This window comes from Zootoca vivipara, chromosome 6 (genome assembly GCF_965207765.1).
Source record: "Zootoca vivipara chromosome 6, rZooViv2.hap1.1, whole genome shotgun sequence".
NCBI classification, from domain to species: domain Eukaryota; kingdom Metazoa; phylum Chordata; class Lepidosauria; order Squamata; family Lacertidae; genus Zootoca; species Zootoca vivipara.
The window spans coordinates 68,920,143-68,936,743 of NC_142589.1; the positions used below are offsets into that span (position 1 = coordinate 68,920,143).

A 16,601-nucleotide genomic window follows, 5' to 3' on the forward strand; every position below is an offset into this window, starting at 1 on the left:
ATGATCAGAATAATCCCCTCCCCAATTCTCAATAGTTTCCAACTGTGATGTTCCAGATGAGGGGGGGGGGACTTTTTTCAGGCTGACAGCCACATTCCCTTCTGGGCAACTTTCTGGGGGCCACATGCCACTGGTGGGAGGGGTCAGAAGCAAAAGTGGGCAGAGCAATGAATGCTAATTTTACCTTTGTACAGTAGGCTAGTTTCCCACTTGCTCATATATGCCTCTCTATCTTTCTTCCAGGCAAGCATGATCAGGGTTCAAAGGGCACATTCAAGTCATGCAAAAGTGCTCAAGGAGGGTACAAAGCAAGGCCAGTGCAGGAGATGCCTTGGGGAGAAGTATAGCAGGGCAGGGGGTGCAGTGTTGGGAGAGTCCTGAGGGCCAGGAAGACTTGGAGGGCTGCATTTGGTCAGCGGTGGGGAAGCCGCTTGGGCACCTGGGGCAGCACGCCCAGGGGCAGGGTGAGCTGCCCAAAGGGGAAGTGTGCACCGCGGGGGCTCTGGAGTTTGCCTGCCTCCTCCCACTCAGCTGTCCTACAGCTGGGGGGGGGAGGCAGCGGGCGGACCGTTTGGGCAGCACGGAGCCTGCGCGCACCCAAGCCACTGAAACTCTCCCAGGAGAGACGCATGGCTCAGGTGCACTGCAGGCCCCGTGATGAGTGCTGCCCAGCATTTTGTCACCCCTCTCAGTGGTGACACCCGGGGTGGTCAGCACCCATCGCACCCCCCTTCCTCCGCCCCTGCATTTGGTTCCCCACCTCTATGATAAACTCACCATGACTTTTGCAGGGTTCCCTCTGCTCATCACAATGGATGCCCCATAAACTTTCACCTCTACAACCCGGGTGTAAGACACAGACTGGCCGCCTCGCTGGTCATTTTCGACGAGGACCTGGAAATCGACCAGGTCGTCCCTCTTCTCACACAGCCCAGTGAACTGATACACACAGGTGCCCTGGAAGTCAAACTTCCGCCCATCGAAGCTAATGTAGTGCGGGTCGCCAGAGCCAGAGCAGTTGCCAAAACTGGTTGGGTAGCAGTTCTGGATGCCACCCTCGACCCTACACTCCGTTCCCTTTCCGCAGCTCACTGCCTGGCAGCTCACTTGTCTTGTCTGTGGGTCACAGAAGCACCTTTTCGTACATGTCTTGTCTCCCCAGAAGTGCTCACCGGGAAGAAAGTGCTTCCCCTCAAACACGCACCCACAGGCAGACTTGGGGATGCATTTCCCAGCATCCAACACAAAGCCCTCATTACATTGGCAGCCTGCCACGCAACACATCGAGGAGCAGTTCTTGGGCCCAGCTTGGTCATTGCAGGTGGCAGGACATGGAGACCCACAGAGCTCGTAATGGCTGTTCTCGGGGCAGGATACACCTGTCAAAAGAGACAAGATCCTTATCAATAGCACAAGATTAAAAGCTTGGAAGACAGTGCAGGGCTAGAAGCAAGGTATTCTAGGTTCTGCTAGCCTAAACTCCCTGCTAGAGCACTGCAGAAATAAAACAGGATAACTTCATATGCAGTTCTCGCCTTGAAGTGTTCAATACAGGTGAAATAATACATCCGCCATTTGTTTTCCTAGACCATCCCTATTCAGCTGTTACATGGAACTGATTTTTTTTATTAAAAAAAACACTATAGAGATTCTGCCTCTGCTATCACACTCTATTCCTAGAGTCCCTTCAAATCATCTCTCTCTGTCATAGTGGGAACAAGAATCTTCCTTAATAGTGAAAGCTAGGCTCAGTGAAAAAGTCTTCGTGTAGAGATGTGCAGAACATGAAACGCCCTGGTTTGACATTATGTACCTCGTGACATAAGGGAGAACATAATTTTAAAGCCAAATAATGAAAATAAAATCTGCTGTGCTCTCCTCAGCACCCAGGGACACTCACCGCAACCAGTGCGGGACCTCCAGTCAGATATAGAAACTCCTTTTTCCTGGCAAGCAACTGCGTAGGAATTCAGCGCATCACAAAGAAGCTCCTTCAGGCCATCATTCATGCAGAGGTCATAGACACAGTTCCCCAGATAGGGGTTGGGGTCGATCACAGAATGACACTTGCTGAATGGGCCATCCTCTCCTTTGATGAGCCAGCCACAGTATGGTTCGCCTTCATACTTCTTGGCCATCTCTGGGGAGCAGGTTTTGCATTCCCCATGGCAGTCATCCCAACACAACCTATCGCCATCGTCCACCTTCCAGCTCTTTCCAAACTCATTGGGGTTGGGAGCCAAGGCCCCAGTGGGGGTGCTGAAGTCATCAGCAGGGTCTCCATTGTAGTTGCCACAAAGACCACAGACATTTTCATAAAAGCTGCTGGAGAGCTTCACCACCAGGTAGCTGTTCCAGTCATAGGAGACCTTCAGGGAGAAATCTGTCTCAACGAAGACAGAGCTCCCACTCTGGTAGAGACGGAGTTTCCCTTCATTCAGGGAGATGGGCAGGCGGAACCGCAGGTTGTCCACCTGCAAGAGAAAACTCAGATGCAACAAACAGCAGAACGAAACAGTAGATTGTATCCAATGTCAGTCAGACTCAGAGTAGACCAGTTGGAATTAATGCACTAACTTGGGTCCATTAATTTCAGTTGGTGTGCCCAGAGTAGAACTTGGTTGGATACCACCTATTGGGTTTGTTACATCATATAGCCTGCTGAATGAGATGGATGTAAAATAGGAACGTACAGTATGTGGGAAAGACCAACACACACTTTCCTTGGGGAAACCCACATTTTACTGCCGAATCACAGCAAATGAAAAGCAAGTTTTCTGTCAATTGCTGTTTGATTCAGTGGTAAAACACAGGTTTTCCCAGGGAAAGTTCCGGGGCAAAAATAAATAAATAATAACACTTAGACACAGAGTTTTTAACTGCAGACCTGTGCCTGGAATGTACAGTGCAAGAAGGAATAATTGAAAATGCAGTGCTAAGGAAAACCGTTACAGCAGAGTTGGGGGACCTCTGTGGTCCTACAGATGTCATTGGTCTCTTCATTGGTCATGCTGGTTGGGCCTAAGGTTTAGCAACATCTGGAGGGTCACAGGTTTTCCAACAGTGCTGTCACTAGAGTGGATTGCCAGGCAAATATCTGGAACTCTGTAGTCCAGATCCCTCCCCCCTCCCCTGCAAAAAAAAGGGGGGGTAAGTGACAGAACAGGACCAAGTGGAGGTAGGTGCTGCTCCTGGACGTTCATTGGATCATTGATCCCAAAGATGGCATCTCACTAAATCAGTTTACTGAGCCATCTAGGCTTGTAGCTAATTCTGTCTCACTGCCGTTCTTATTTTGGGAGAACTTGTTTAAATTAAAAATGGTGAGAAGCCCTCAAAGCCTCAGCTATTTGAGCAGTGCTATCATTCCCAGTGCACAATGGCAGGCGGATACAGCCAACCGTAAAGTAGGTATGGTGTAAAATGAAAACAATTCCTCCTCAAATGCTAAAAAAGTGGGGCGCTGGCTGGCGAGGGGAGGGGCAGAAGGAGGGAGCAGGGGGAGTGGCCAGAGATCAGTCCAGGTTAGCAAGAGGGGGCAGGGAGACGTTGCTAGATCTTCTGCTCCACATTCCTGCATTACAGCTTGCAAGCAAGACAAGAGGCAAGCAGAGTAGATTCTGATGGACGCTTGGGGGAAATTGGTTGCTTTTTTAAAAAAAGAAATAGAAGTCATCTTTCGTCCTCACCCTCACAAAGCCTTTCTCATTTCTGACCACCTTGATGATGGTGTTATAGACTGTGACTGTCACAGAGCCAATGTACGAAACACGAGTATTTCCTCCCCTGTTCTCATTCTTGGCTTCAACACTGAAGGAAGGAAGAGTTGCGTCCGAGCCGCAAGTCTTGGCAATAGTGTAGGTACAGGTGCCCATGAAGTCAAATTTCTTCCCATCGAAGGTGTGATAATGAGGATCTCCCTGGGCCCAACAGCTGGATTCAGACTCTGGCACACACACTGGATCACCTCCTACGATTTTACACTTTTCCTTCTTCCTGCACTGGATCAAGCTGCATGGAGACACTGGTTTGTCTGGAACGGAACAATGGTAGTGTCATTGCAAAAGCAAGCATTGTTGGTAACTAGTGGAGGATGTTGCAGACAGACAAAACAAGGCAAGATAAACAGTCTTCTGAATAGCCACTTATTTGGTTGCCTTGTGGACATTCCAATTGCTCAGGGAATAAGGCAATCAATATAGTTTTAATTTGCCTACACAGAGAGAAGGGGAAGCTGTGAGTTCACTGGAATTAAGATCCAAGTGGAGAGTAGGTTTCTCCGGGAGCCTGAGGGGCCGAAGGAGACTCTGGGAGACAGTGAAACATGAGGAGCCAGGGAAATACAAGATGGCTGCAGGGATGGTACAGAGTAGGTAAAGGAGTTAGAAACAGGAACTCAAGGAAGACGAATGAAAAAGAGGCTGGATGACACAGGCAGAGGAGATGGAACCTTAGAGAAAAGGGGGCAGATTTGAGAGTGGGAGGCAGAAAATCAAAATTCATTAAATTAGACCATTTTACAGTTCTTTATTCTATATATGGAAAGTATAGTGGAAACTAGGATACTGAAATAGTGGCAGCTAAAGATGTGACAAACTTTAATTATATAGTCAAATGGCTCATTTGTAGAAAAAAAACCTTAAACTAATGCACAGATCTGGATACTTACCACAAGAGCAAATGGCCACGGAGGCATAACCATTGCTTTTGGCACCTCCAAGGATGAAGAGCCCAAAAGGAGTGGTGGGATGTTCTACAGAGAGGGCACTGGCTTCTTTGCCCAAGCTGAGTAGAGCAAAAGAATATTCTGTTCCAGGGACTGTTGCCCATTCAACATTGGTAATGGGTTTTTTCTCCAATGTGATCCCACCAGAAACAGAGGTTTTGGCCATGATGACAGCAAAATTATCAAAGTCCTTAATCCCATCAATGTGATATGACGTGCAATAGCTTGTTAAGGCTGGAACATTGATGAGGAATGGATCGTACTGGCAATTTCCATTATTGGTACCAGTGTAGAAAAATAGGACCTGGATTCCTACATCAGCAAAGAAGTGAAGGGCCTGAGAGGGCTGCTTCTCAAACCGCAGGATTTCTCCAGCCACAGCACGGCGGGAGTCTTGGGTGACCCCAGACTGGTATTGGATCAAAGTATTTTGGGAAGCGATGACATACACAATGTCTACTCTAGGTTGAAAAGACAGTGGAGGAACTATGAAGCTGGTGCCCCAGCTGGAAACAGGCAAGAGCTGCTCAACGACATGGTCACATTCTGAGAACTGTATGGCACAGCTGTGCCCACTCAAAACAGCCACGGGCGCATCTGATTCAACCTTGCTGCCAGACAAATCAACTGAGCTTTGCAGCTGAATCGCTTGGAAGGCTTTGAGGTCAACAGCAAGCCTGCTCCCTGCACCATAAACCTTCCCTTGGAATGTCACAGCCCCTTTCAGGTGAATAGTGACCTGAGTGGGAAACTGATAGGCTACAACTGCAAATTCCTTGAAAGTGTTTGAGAGATGCCCTTCTGGGGTTACCACATAATATTGTGTGCCCAGCTGCTGAACTGGGTACACGACTGTGGCAGCACTTGATGTCAGCTTGTAGTTGTAGGAAAAGACTAAGATATCTTTGTCAGCTTGGATCCTCACAACCCCATCAAATATATTGTTCCCCGTCAACTCCAAAGAGGCCGGGACCACAACGGACACGGTCTCCTTCTCATTGACTAAAACCGTTTTCTGAAAGGCAGATTTGTTCACGGTGACTGTGACGGTGGTTGCAGGGTGATATCCGGTGATAAGCAGCTCAAGCCTAGGACTTTGTTGGCTTGCCAAGTAGTTCTGCAGGTAGCATGTTACAAATTCCTTCCCACGGTAATCTGCTCCACAGAACCCTGAAAGGCAGAAGGAACAGATCATTAGTAAAGTGCAAGTATCTCGATGCTGTGCTCTAATCACATGATGTGGCAGCAATTACAGTTTTGTGTACTTTTTGTGTACCTATCTTGCAACAAACAGAAAATTAAAAGAAGCCATTAATAATTTTATTTGGTTATATCAAGGGCGTGGCACCTGAGAAAACTCAATAAATGATTATTCTTCTATTGACATGCTATGAAGCATCCCTAAGAATATCCAGCTTTTCCTGTGATAGCCTGCACCCCAGAAGGAAGTTTCTCAATGCAAGTATCTCAATGCTGTGCAATGATAATAATAATAATAATAATAATAATAATAATAATAATTTATTTGTTTCCCCAGCCACTCTGGGCAGCTTCCACAAAGATTAAAAATATATTAAAATGTCACACATTAAAAACTTCCCTAAACAGGGCTGCCTTCAAATGTCTTCTAAATGTCAGGTAGCTTTTGGAATACTCTATACTGATCTGACTTTTGCATCTTCAAAAGAAAACAAATCTATCTCGATAATCGATAGAAAATTATCAAAGGGACTTTTAAAGAACCCTATTTGGTTATATCAAGGAAATTGTATCTCAGGAAGATCAGAAATTTTCATCTGTTGGGAGAGAGGCTCACATGAGTTTGCCAAATACAGGGGGAAATGAGAACCACCTAAATCAGAAATCTGACTGATTAAAGTTTAGGATATAGTACAGGTGATAATGACCTGTGGCATGTGTTAGCACAGACTCAGCCAACAATACATTGGGCTGTGTGTCTGATAGCCACAGTGTGGGATTTTTGGTCAAAGAGAAATTTGCCAGGCTCTGAGTGATTCCCTGTTCTGTCAGCATCTGCAGTTGCTCCATAGAGATAAAGTTCAAGAAGTGTCTCCCTCATGGAGCCAACCTGCACGTTAATTAAGTACCAAACTCACCGGATAGGAGCGCCAGCCCGGTCAAAAGCAGCAGCAGCCTCTTGGCCATGGCTACAAAACAGCAAAAGAAGGAAGTTCAGGTAATCTGCAGATTCTGTGTGAGTGTGTGCATGAGTTTTCTTTTCTTTAACTTTTCTGCTCTGATTTGTCTCACCTGGGTAGGGATGGGGAGAAAATTGATTTTGTTTGCATTTTCACAAGGAACTGTGGAAGTCATACAATTCGAACCAATACACAATACGGAACAGAGTTATTATTCAAAATTCACACTTCTCCAGATATTGCAAGATAGTTTCGCAACCCAACAATGCGTACATTAGGTGAAAGTGTGTGAAACAATGGGAAAATTTGTGAAAATAACACACCAAAAGCATTGTATTTGCAAAAATGTGCAAATTATTGAAAACAGGGCTTTTTTCAGCCGGAACTCACTAGAATTGAGCTCTGGCACCTCTTTGGGGCATTCCTGCTGCGCAACAGAGTCAGAGGGGGTGCTCCCCCTAAAAAAAAGGTCAACATGTTCTGGCACCTCTTTTTCTAGAAAAAAAGACCTGTGTATACCAATGCAAGAAGCTGTTGGAAGCAAGCCAGTGCAAGCCAAGATAAAGTCCAAATCACAAAACAACAGTTTTAATGGTGTGTGTGTGTGTGTGTGTGTGTGTGTGTGTGTGTGTAAAAGCAATAAAAATAATTCATTAAAAGATGGCAGGCTCGCCTTAAGACAAATTGGGTCCTCCCTAACAAGAGGGCATGTGTTGCGGTGGAACCTGGCAATCAGACCCTGTGTTGTGGGTGGGAACATTGGCCACAACACCCTATTGGTGGTCCCTCGATCCTGGGAGCAATTGGACTAGAGGGATGCCAGTTAAAGGGATTGAGGGACTTAACCCGCTGCATGTGTCCCTGAGCTTCCTCTTTGGGGTTCAGTGCATCAGAAGACCCGCCCACCTCTCCCTATATTTAGGGCTTGTTGCGTCGTTTGTCGCCTGTCGTTGGGATAGGGGCACAGCAGGAATTTTTCCCAATTGGCTGATTGGCTGGTGCCACTAGGGTTTCACCTGCCACATAGCAAGCCGTCACAACTTGTAAGGTTGCAGCTAGGTTCTGGTTGATAGGGGTGGCAGGATGCCTAGCCAAACCTATGCACTGGGTATTCCTTTAAGATGGAATCCACGGACTCATGGTTGGTCTTCCCCATGCGGGGTTGTGCCCTGAGCCTGAGTCCAGGGCTCATCTGGGTGGAGGTCGAGCAGGGCTCCTGCTTGCCACAGTCCCAGGTGTTCACCCAAGGCTGACTTATGGTTGGTGCCAGAGTCAGTTCTGCCTGCAGGGCTGCAGGGAGCTAGTCAAACCAAAGCCTATGCAACCACTCACTTGATTGTAATCAATAAAGCTGTGGCCTAAATTCTGCCAAAAACCAAACCAAAAATTTGAGTCTGTCTGAATTTATTTCTAGGTGATGGTTAAAAGGTCTCCGCATGCAATTTGAACTGAAAAGAGAGTCATGTTGGCATGAAAAGGTCTTCAAGAAACATATGAAAACTAACAGCAAGGAGGCTTGCCGAATCTCTGCATAGAACTAGTGCCACTAAATGCCTGATTTCTGGCTGAAAGCAGCTGGACTTCTGAAACACAAGGGTTACCTAACAGCGTTTAATAAGACCAGCACTGGATCAGGAATAGAATTTTTGTGCTAAAAAAACCCCTCTAAAACCTCCAAAAGGTGCCCACGCCTTTCTGCAGCCATTGCATACCCTCCAACATTTCTCTGATGAAATAAGAAAGAAAATAAGGAAAAGTGGGACATCCCAGGATAAAATTAAAAATGGTGACGGCTTCTATAAATCCAGGACTGTCCCTGGAAAATTGGGATTTATTGGAGTGTCTGTCATTGCTAAACAGGTGTGCTTTCCAGCCGCACATTGCTAAACAGGTGTGCTTTCCAGCTGCACGCATTCCCAATGGCTTTTCTGCAAGCCTGGACTTTTCTGCTGACATGCAGTTTACTTATCTCTCCCCATATAAAAGCATTGCTCACTCGACAAAGAAAAGAAAAAAAGATATCGCTTACCTGCTGAAGGCATCTGACTAGTTCAGCTCACCAAGTAGCTGGGCTTATATAAGCAGCTTACTCTCTAGTAGCCCAGCCTGTGCCCTAAAAGTGGGCAGGGGAAAGGGCAGCATTTTGCCTGATCTTTCTTAGCTGCAAGCACTGATAACACTATTTATCAAAGAACTGACAGCCCTGGTATGGTGATAACTAAAATCTATAATATATAACCCACATTGTGGAAGTGGAATGAAGGCAGAGGTCAGGGAGGAGGGAAGCTTTAAGAAACCAGGCACGTCTGAGGTTTTGGTGGGTTTTTGGTGAGGCAGAGATGGACAAATGTGTCAATTTCTACTTCTCTCTTAAATCTTCAATGCAGTTAGTCCCATTTTGAAATTTTAGGGATTTTCTTTTAAGAAAACAAACAAACCACCTGCATGGTAATTCTTATCCATTGCCATGCACACCTCTCATAATATATGCAATTTTTAAAACAGAATTTTGCTTAATATATGCATTTCTGCAAGTTCCTTTCTCTAACATGTTGCGTTTTTGTGCGTTGTTTTCCTGAACATGTGTGTGCTTGGATAGTGAACTGCATCTCAAATCCTGGTAAAACTTTTGATACCATCCTCCTGCTTTGCTTTGGGAGAGGAGAGGCACCGGACCACCCCTGGAAGACCCTGGACCCACCCACCGCTGATTTGCAACAGCTGGCCTTGACATCTAGTGGAAAGATAAATTCACGGGCAGGTATGCCTCTGCTCTGCACCCCCACCAGCTGCAGGAGAGGAGCAGTAGCCAGGTAAACCGCAAAGCAGGTAAAACATATGATACCATCTTCCTGCCTCGCTTTGCTACTGGTATCTCCCCACCCCACCCCAAAGGGAGAGGAGAGACGCTGGACCACCCCTAGAGGACACTGGGCCCACCCACCACTGAGTTGCAAAAGCTGGCTTGACACCAGACCTCTGGGTGGGGTGGGGAGGTAAAAGGGGGTAAATTGTTAATTTGATGTGAATGATTTTTGGACTAGGGAAAGGTTGAGTTTTTTGTTTATTTTTGCTTCTTTGTCAATTAATGGGTCTGCTTATTGCTTTGTTTATTGTTTGAGTGTTTTTTTTTTAAGTGGATGTTATGTTATAAGAATTATTGATGTATTGATGTGTTAAGTGGCGCTGTGGGTTAAACCACAGAGTCTAGGGCTTGCTGATCAGAAGGTTGGAGGTTTGAATCCCTGCAACCGGGTGAGCTCCCATTGTTCGGTCCCAGCTCCTGCCTACCTAGCAGTTCAAAAGCACACCAAAGTGCAAGTAGATAAATAGGGACCGCTCTGGCGGGAAGGTAAACAGCGTTTCCGTGCGCTGCTCTGGTTCGCCAGAAGCAGCTTTGTCATGCTGGCCACATGACCCGGAAGCTGTCTGCGGACAAATGCCGGCTCCCTCGGCCTATAGAGCGAGATGAGCACCGCAACCCCAGAGTCGGACACGACTGGACCTGATGGTCAGGGGCCCCTTTACCTTTACCTTTATGATCTCCCCCCCACACACACACACACTTTTTCTGCTAAGGTATTATGTACTGTATTTTTTTTTTTTTGCTGAAAGTCACTTGGAGACCTTTGGGTGACAAGCAACAGATAAGTCTAATAAATGAAATGAAAACCAAGAGAAAGGTAAATGTCAAAGCTGTTTTTGACTTTGAGTATTTGGTTTGCATTTTGCATACCGTAGGTGAGCTCCCAAAGGAGCCCAGGGCAGCAAACATACAAGTGATCCATCTATTAAATGCAGAGTGCATTTGCTGACTGGGAATATAAGGCGTGAGTCTATTTTTTAGGTAGGCCTCCTAATTAACCTAGATATGTTGTTAATTGCATAATGCAGCTGAGGTTTTTCGTTACGTATATAAATACCTGGTGGAGGGAGCAGCCTTGAAACTATGAGGAGGTTTTGTCATTGACAAAAATGACTTTTTTGAAGCTGTTATTTGCATTTCAATGGAAGCTTCCACTTGGACTGCCTACTGAAATCATAAATTAAATTGCTATAGCTATCTGCCAGCAAACATACCCTGGGCAGTTTGAGAGCTAAGAGTTCATTGTGTTATCTCAGATACAATTAAAAGGTGAATCAGAGGTAATCAGAGATATATTACTTACTTGATTAGTATCTGGTCAAACATTTTGAGGCTCCACCCCTCATCCCAACTCAGGGAATGCCCATTTAAATCATTGTGCAAATATTTGTGCGAGTAAACAATCTCCATATGGAAGGCACTTGGGCTTGTAGGGGATATTGACAGAAGACTTGTAAAACAGGGCAGAACTAGTTATATTGCGATAGAAATGGGCTCAGCTGTGCAAAAGTGCAAATCCAGAGAAACTAAGATGTTCAATGGGCAGAACTTAGAAGGCTATCCAATATCCGCATTTGTCAAGGTAAAGGAAATGCAGGAGTAGGGGGGATGCCCAGGGAAGAATTAATGCAACAACTGCCAATTCTGCCAGGCAAATCCTTCCTCACATATGATACCCCCCACATACATGTGCTTGTCTCTAGCTTGCCCACATGTAGAGACAAGCACTTGTAGAAACCTTTGACTTTTGCTACTGTGATAAGAACAAAATTCATTCAGTGGTAGCTGGTGCTCACTAGAACTTATGGAGCAGCAGGCAAGAAGCCCAGTAATGGGGGAACCAGAGCCCATGCCTGGCAAAGCCAGCTAATTCTTGTTTTGTCCTCCTATTCTCCGCAGAGTTCTACAAGGGGCAACACTGAGGCTAGGGGGGGGGAGCTGACAGGCAGGGCCACTCCCTGGATTGGTTGTAGCTAGGCCACAACCCCATAGTCTCCTTTGACCGGACTTAACAGTCCAGGGGTCCTTAACCCTTTTTTTTTGCAAGCGAGGCTGGCTGAGGGGAGACTGAGTGTGGTGGGGTAGGGCCCCATTTCGTAGAAACATGGAATTGTAGAGTTGGAAGGGACCTTGAGAGTCATGTAGTCCACCACCACCACACAATGCAGGAATCTCTGCTAAAGCATCCATGACAGGTGGCCATCCAACTTATGCTCAAAAACCTCCAAGGAACTTGACTCTCCTTCAAATGCCCTAATGGACTGGCCTCCACAGCATTCAGTTGTGCCCCCCCCCACCACAACAGTTAACAGAATGGGGAGTATACCGATAAATGTATACTCTGCCCTTGCTTGGCTTCATTCAGCAGATGTGGCTGACAATGAAGAACCCCAGAGAAGTCTATTACCTTCAGCGCTTGAGTTGACCTGTCACGGCACGGCAGAGGAATTCTGCCCACCCACCTCTCTGCTTCTCTACTGTCCTTTCCCTTTTTATAGGGTCAATGAGTCTTCTGCAAATCTAGTTCCACCAAACCGTCCAGGAAATGTCCACTCTTTAGAAATGGTGGTTGGGCATGGCGGAGGTCAGATAACACAATATTAGAGAGCGTGAACACAGAGTGACATGTTTCTCAACTGAATTGCAAAATATGGGTGATCCTTGTCACACTCATCCCCCCCAAAAAATGTTCTCTTCCTCTCCTTTCCACTACCACCCCAGCTTCTAATTTAGGTAGCTTGGTTTGGTTCTTTTGCACAACTTGCTATTTTTTATATATTGTTTATTGTAGGCTTTTGCTTCTTAGCTGCCTTGGAAGGACCTGGGACACAAAGTTTCGAATCTCCACTCAGAAATAAAGTAACAGTTGCTAGAGCAGAGAATGACTAATATGTAATTTTTTGGAGGGGGGGCAGGATTCCTAAGCATGCATACCCAATTCCTATAAGGTGTGCACTTTGTCGAAGGGAAACTCCCCACTGGAGTACAAATCATAAATCTAACAAATGGAAAGCTCTGTAATCTGAGGAGGCTGAAAGCAAAGAGTAAGGTTACTGTAACTTCCGTCATAGAGCTTCAGTATGCTGATGATGGCATAGTGTGTGCACTATGTGTGCACGCTCAGAAAATGACCTCCAAACAATTCTAAATATCTTTGCAGAAGCTTACGAAAAGTTTGGCCTATCGCTCAACATTAAAAAAAAAACCCCAAAATGCTGCACCAGCAAGTACAAAATAACCCCTCTGCAATGCCACAAATCCAACTCAATGGTGTAACATTGGAAAATGTTGATAATTTCTCCTACCTGGGCAGTTACCTTTCCACAAGGGCCGACATTGATGGCAAAATCCAGCATCAACTGAGCTCTGTGAGTGCGGCTTTCTCCCAATTGAAGTGCAGAGTGTCTGAGGACCGGGACATTTGCAGGGAAACCAAAATGCTTGTTTACAAAGCTATTGCACTACTTACCTTACTGTATGCTTGTGAAACATGGACCATTTATAAACGCCATCTCCAACTCCTCAAAAGATTCCATCAACGGTGTCTCTGAAAATTTTTACACATCACTTGGGAAGACAGGAGAACTAATACCACTGTACTGGAAGAAGCAGAGATCACCAGTGTTGAAGCAATGATTCTTCAACATCAACCTTGTTGGATTGGTCATGTTGTGATGATGCCTGATTATCGTCTTCCAAAGCAACTACCCTATTCCGAACTTAAAAATGGAAAACATCATGCTGGTGGTCATAAAAGAGGTTTCAAGACTGTCTCAAGGCAAATCTAAAATAAAAAAGTAGTATAAACACCAACAATTGGGAAACACTGGCCTGCGAGTGCTCCAATTGGAGAACAGCCTTTACTAAAGGTGTCATGGGCTTTGAAGACACTCGAACTCAGGACGCAAGGGAGAAACGTGTTAAGAGGAAGGCACGCTTGGCAAATCCACACCGTGATCAGCTCCCACCCAGAAACCAATGTCCCCACTGTGGAAGGACGTGTGGATCCAGAATTGGCCTCCACAGTCACTTACAAACTCATTGTTAAAACTGTGTTTATGGAAGACAATCTTACTCTGCTACAAGTAATCGCCAAAGAAGAAGAAGAAGGTGTGGAATAAACCTCCTGTTAAGGTGGCGGCGGCAGGAAGTCCTCTCCTTCAGAGTGCCGTGTTTGGTTGGTATATAAGGAGTGAGACAATCATTTAGGTATCCTGGTTCCATTGTGTATAGGGCTTTATAAACCATAACCAGTGCCTTGAACTTAGCCTGGTAGCTAATGGGGAAGCACTGCAAGTCGCAGTGCAAAATCCCTTGGACCTGCAATTCAATAGGCTTTATCCACTTGTGGGGGGGGGGGTAGCAGAGTGTACTGTGCCTGCAAATTTCACCCAATTCTGTCAAATTGAACACACGTGTTCTAGCCATTTAAAAAATCTCCCCATAATGGTGAAAGGGGAAAGAAAGAAGCTTCTTTCTTTTTTTTCAAATGGAGAATCAGACTTCAACTGGGCAATTTGGACTGAATCAGGCTGTTTTCAAAAGCACTAATCAGGATCCAAACCAAATATTGTGGTTGGTGCACTACCCTAGTACTTAGTACACTTACAAGGGCTTTTACCCCACCTCACCCCTTTTAATTCTCAGCCTCCACTTGAGCAGGTGGGAAATATGTCTTATAGCTGGTAGCTACCAGCTATCAAAAGCCATCAGTGCTTAATTAGGCATGTATGTAGTAGCCATCATTGCCCTTTAATGAGGAGCTTTAGGCTTTGTGGTATTATTATTATTATTATTATTATTATTATTATTATTATTATTATTATCATCATCCAAGTTTGGTCTGACGAGGCAGAATAGTGTGGTACTATTATTTCCCTTGATCTGGACACTATACTTCTGTTGATGCAGCCTAGAATAGCATTAGCTTTATTTGCTGCTGCATCACACTGTTGAATCATGTTAAGCTCGTGGTCCACGAAGACTCCTAGATCCTTTTCACATGAACTGCTAGTGAGCCCAGTGTCCCCCATCCTATATTTGTGCATCTGGTTCTTCCTGCCTAAGTGCAGAACCTTACATTCATCCCTTTTGAAATTCATTTTGTTAGCTTGCACCCAGTTCTCCAATCTGTTAAGGTCATTTTGAATTTTGATTCTGCCTTCTGCAGCTTTAGCTACCCCTCCCAGGTGGAGGGGTATCATCCTTTATAGCAACTGGAACATTTGAAGTCTGCAGCTTGGAAATGTTTACAGACCTTTTCTCCTCCCTAGCAACTATTGTCTATTTTGTTGCATTTTAAATATACTGTAAGCCACCTCAAAAACTTTGTTGAGTAGGTAAGGCGCTAATATTCCAAATGAATGAACACATAAATATGTGGTTTAGTTTGCAGTCAAAAGTCGTTGCATTTTTGTTTCATTCATTGTCATAATTTAAAAGGGATTTCTGCAGTTTAGAGTAACATGCCCAATTCCATGGCTCTGTTGCAGCACTGGAGTTTGCACTTTTTCCTCTTTCCTTTCAAAAGGCGATGCGGCACTTTTAAGGTTGGAGATGACTCAACTTTAAGTGCAATTCATTTAGGATGTGGTCATCATTTCAGGTATTTGCTGTCATAACAGGAAACTGCAATTGATCACGAAGAAATGAGAGGCGTGCAGCTTGAGATTTGGATGGCTATTAATTCTAAACAATGTGAATCCCACCCCCCAACCCCCTGGTGCCTGGTTAAGTGGTGGTGCTGAGGAAATAATAAATGCTATTGATTTTTATCCTCCCTGCTGACATCAGAAAGGTCTGGAGCTCTTTTTGCCAGCAGTGGTACCTCGGGTTACAAACGCTTTGGGTTACAAACTCCACTCACCTGGAAGTGGTACCTCGGGTTACAAACTTTGCCCCAGGATGAGAACAGAAATCATGTGCTGGTGGCACGGCAGCAGCGGCAGGCCCCATTAGCGAAAGCGCGCCTCAGGTTAAGAACAGTTTCGGGTTAAGAACGGACCTCCGGAACGAATTAAGTTCATAACCCGAGGTACCACTGTAGTCAGTTCTGTGGCTGCACCTTGGCCATGTGCACCTGCTGCCATCTTTGCTTCACCAAAGACTGAACAGGTGTGGCTGCAGCTGGTTCAGCAAACACTTTGCTGAGTATGGGAGGCGGAGGCAAAATTTGATTTTGTTTGCATTTTAATGAGAAGCTACCTAATTTTCACCACAGCAGCTGCTGTGACTGTAGAGACCAATGCAGGAGAGATGTTTTGTTGAAGCTGTGGCAGATTCAGGGCCGTCTTAAGCCCATCCAGCGCCGTGGCACAAAGGTCTCTCCGGCACCCCCTCCCTCCAGCACCGACCCCTCTCCGCCCCAGCCAGGGTGTGGGTGGCTCCCCGGCTCCTGCTACCTCCCTGGCCTGGAGGCCACATGGCCCAGCAGCCGCCATCTCTTGCCTGAGGGGGGATGCAGGAGCAGCAGTGGTGGGAGCGGCTCCAGATCTGCCCCCGTCCCTGAATGGGGCAAAGTTGCGCTGGCCCCTTCGGCCTGGAGTCATCGAGGGAGGCGAGGGACAGAGTGTGGGCTCAGCTGCGAGCACAAGATCCAGTTTCCCTCGCTGCCTGGGCGCCCCTCCATCGAGCAGCCACCAATCCGCGCAAAGTGAAGGGGGCGGGCCCAGCCAGTTGCCAAGGCAATGAGGTTGGCCTCCCGCAGTCAGCGGCTGCTTCTTTTCCTCCGCATCCTCGCCATGCTGCACCTCTCTTAGAGCTGTCACCGTGCGCGGAGGGCTTAGTGGTTCATTGCGCCCCGGGAGCACCCCTGAGAGGCTGGCGCCCTGGCGCAACGAGCCACTAGCCT

The 16,601-nt window shown here is 46.2% G+C and overlaps 1 protein-coding gene across 1 annotated transcript in view; it reads right to left on the bottom strand.

The window, feature by feature from the left end:
• The window catches only part of LOC118086742 (IgGFc-binding protein), a 33,187-nt gene extending 26,171 nt beyond the window's left edge, over positions 1-7,016 (bottom strand). The window contains exons 1-5 of the mRNA XM_088671141.1: positions 6,844-7,016; positions 4,670-5,896; positions 3,690-4,033; positions 1,901-2,474; positions 778-1,379 (exon numbers count right to left, since the gene is read on the bottom strand). Coding sequence (XP_088527267.1) covers positions 778-1,379; positions 1,901-2,474; positions 3,690-4,033; positions 4,670-5,896; positions 6,844-6,892 — 2,796 coding nt within the window. The 5' untranslated portion in view covers positions 6,893-7,016. The remainder of the gene's footprint in view (positions 1-777; positions 1,380-1,900; positions 2,475-3,689; positions 4,034-4,669; positions 5,897-6,843) is intronic.
• Positions 7,017-16,601: the final 9,585 nt, after the last annotated feature.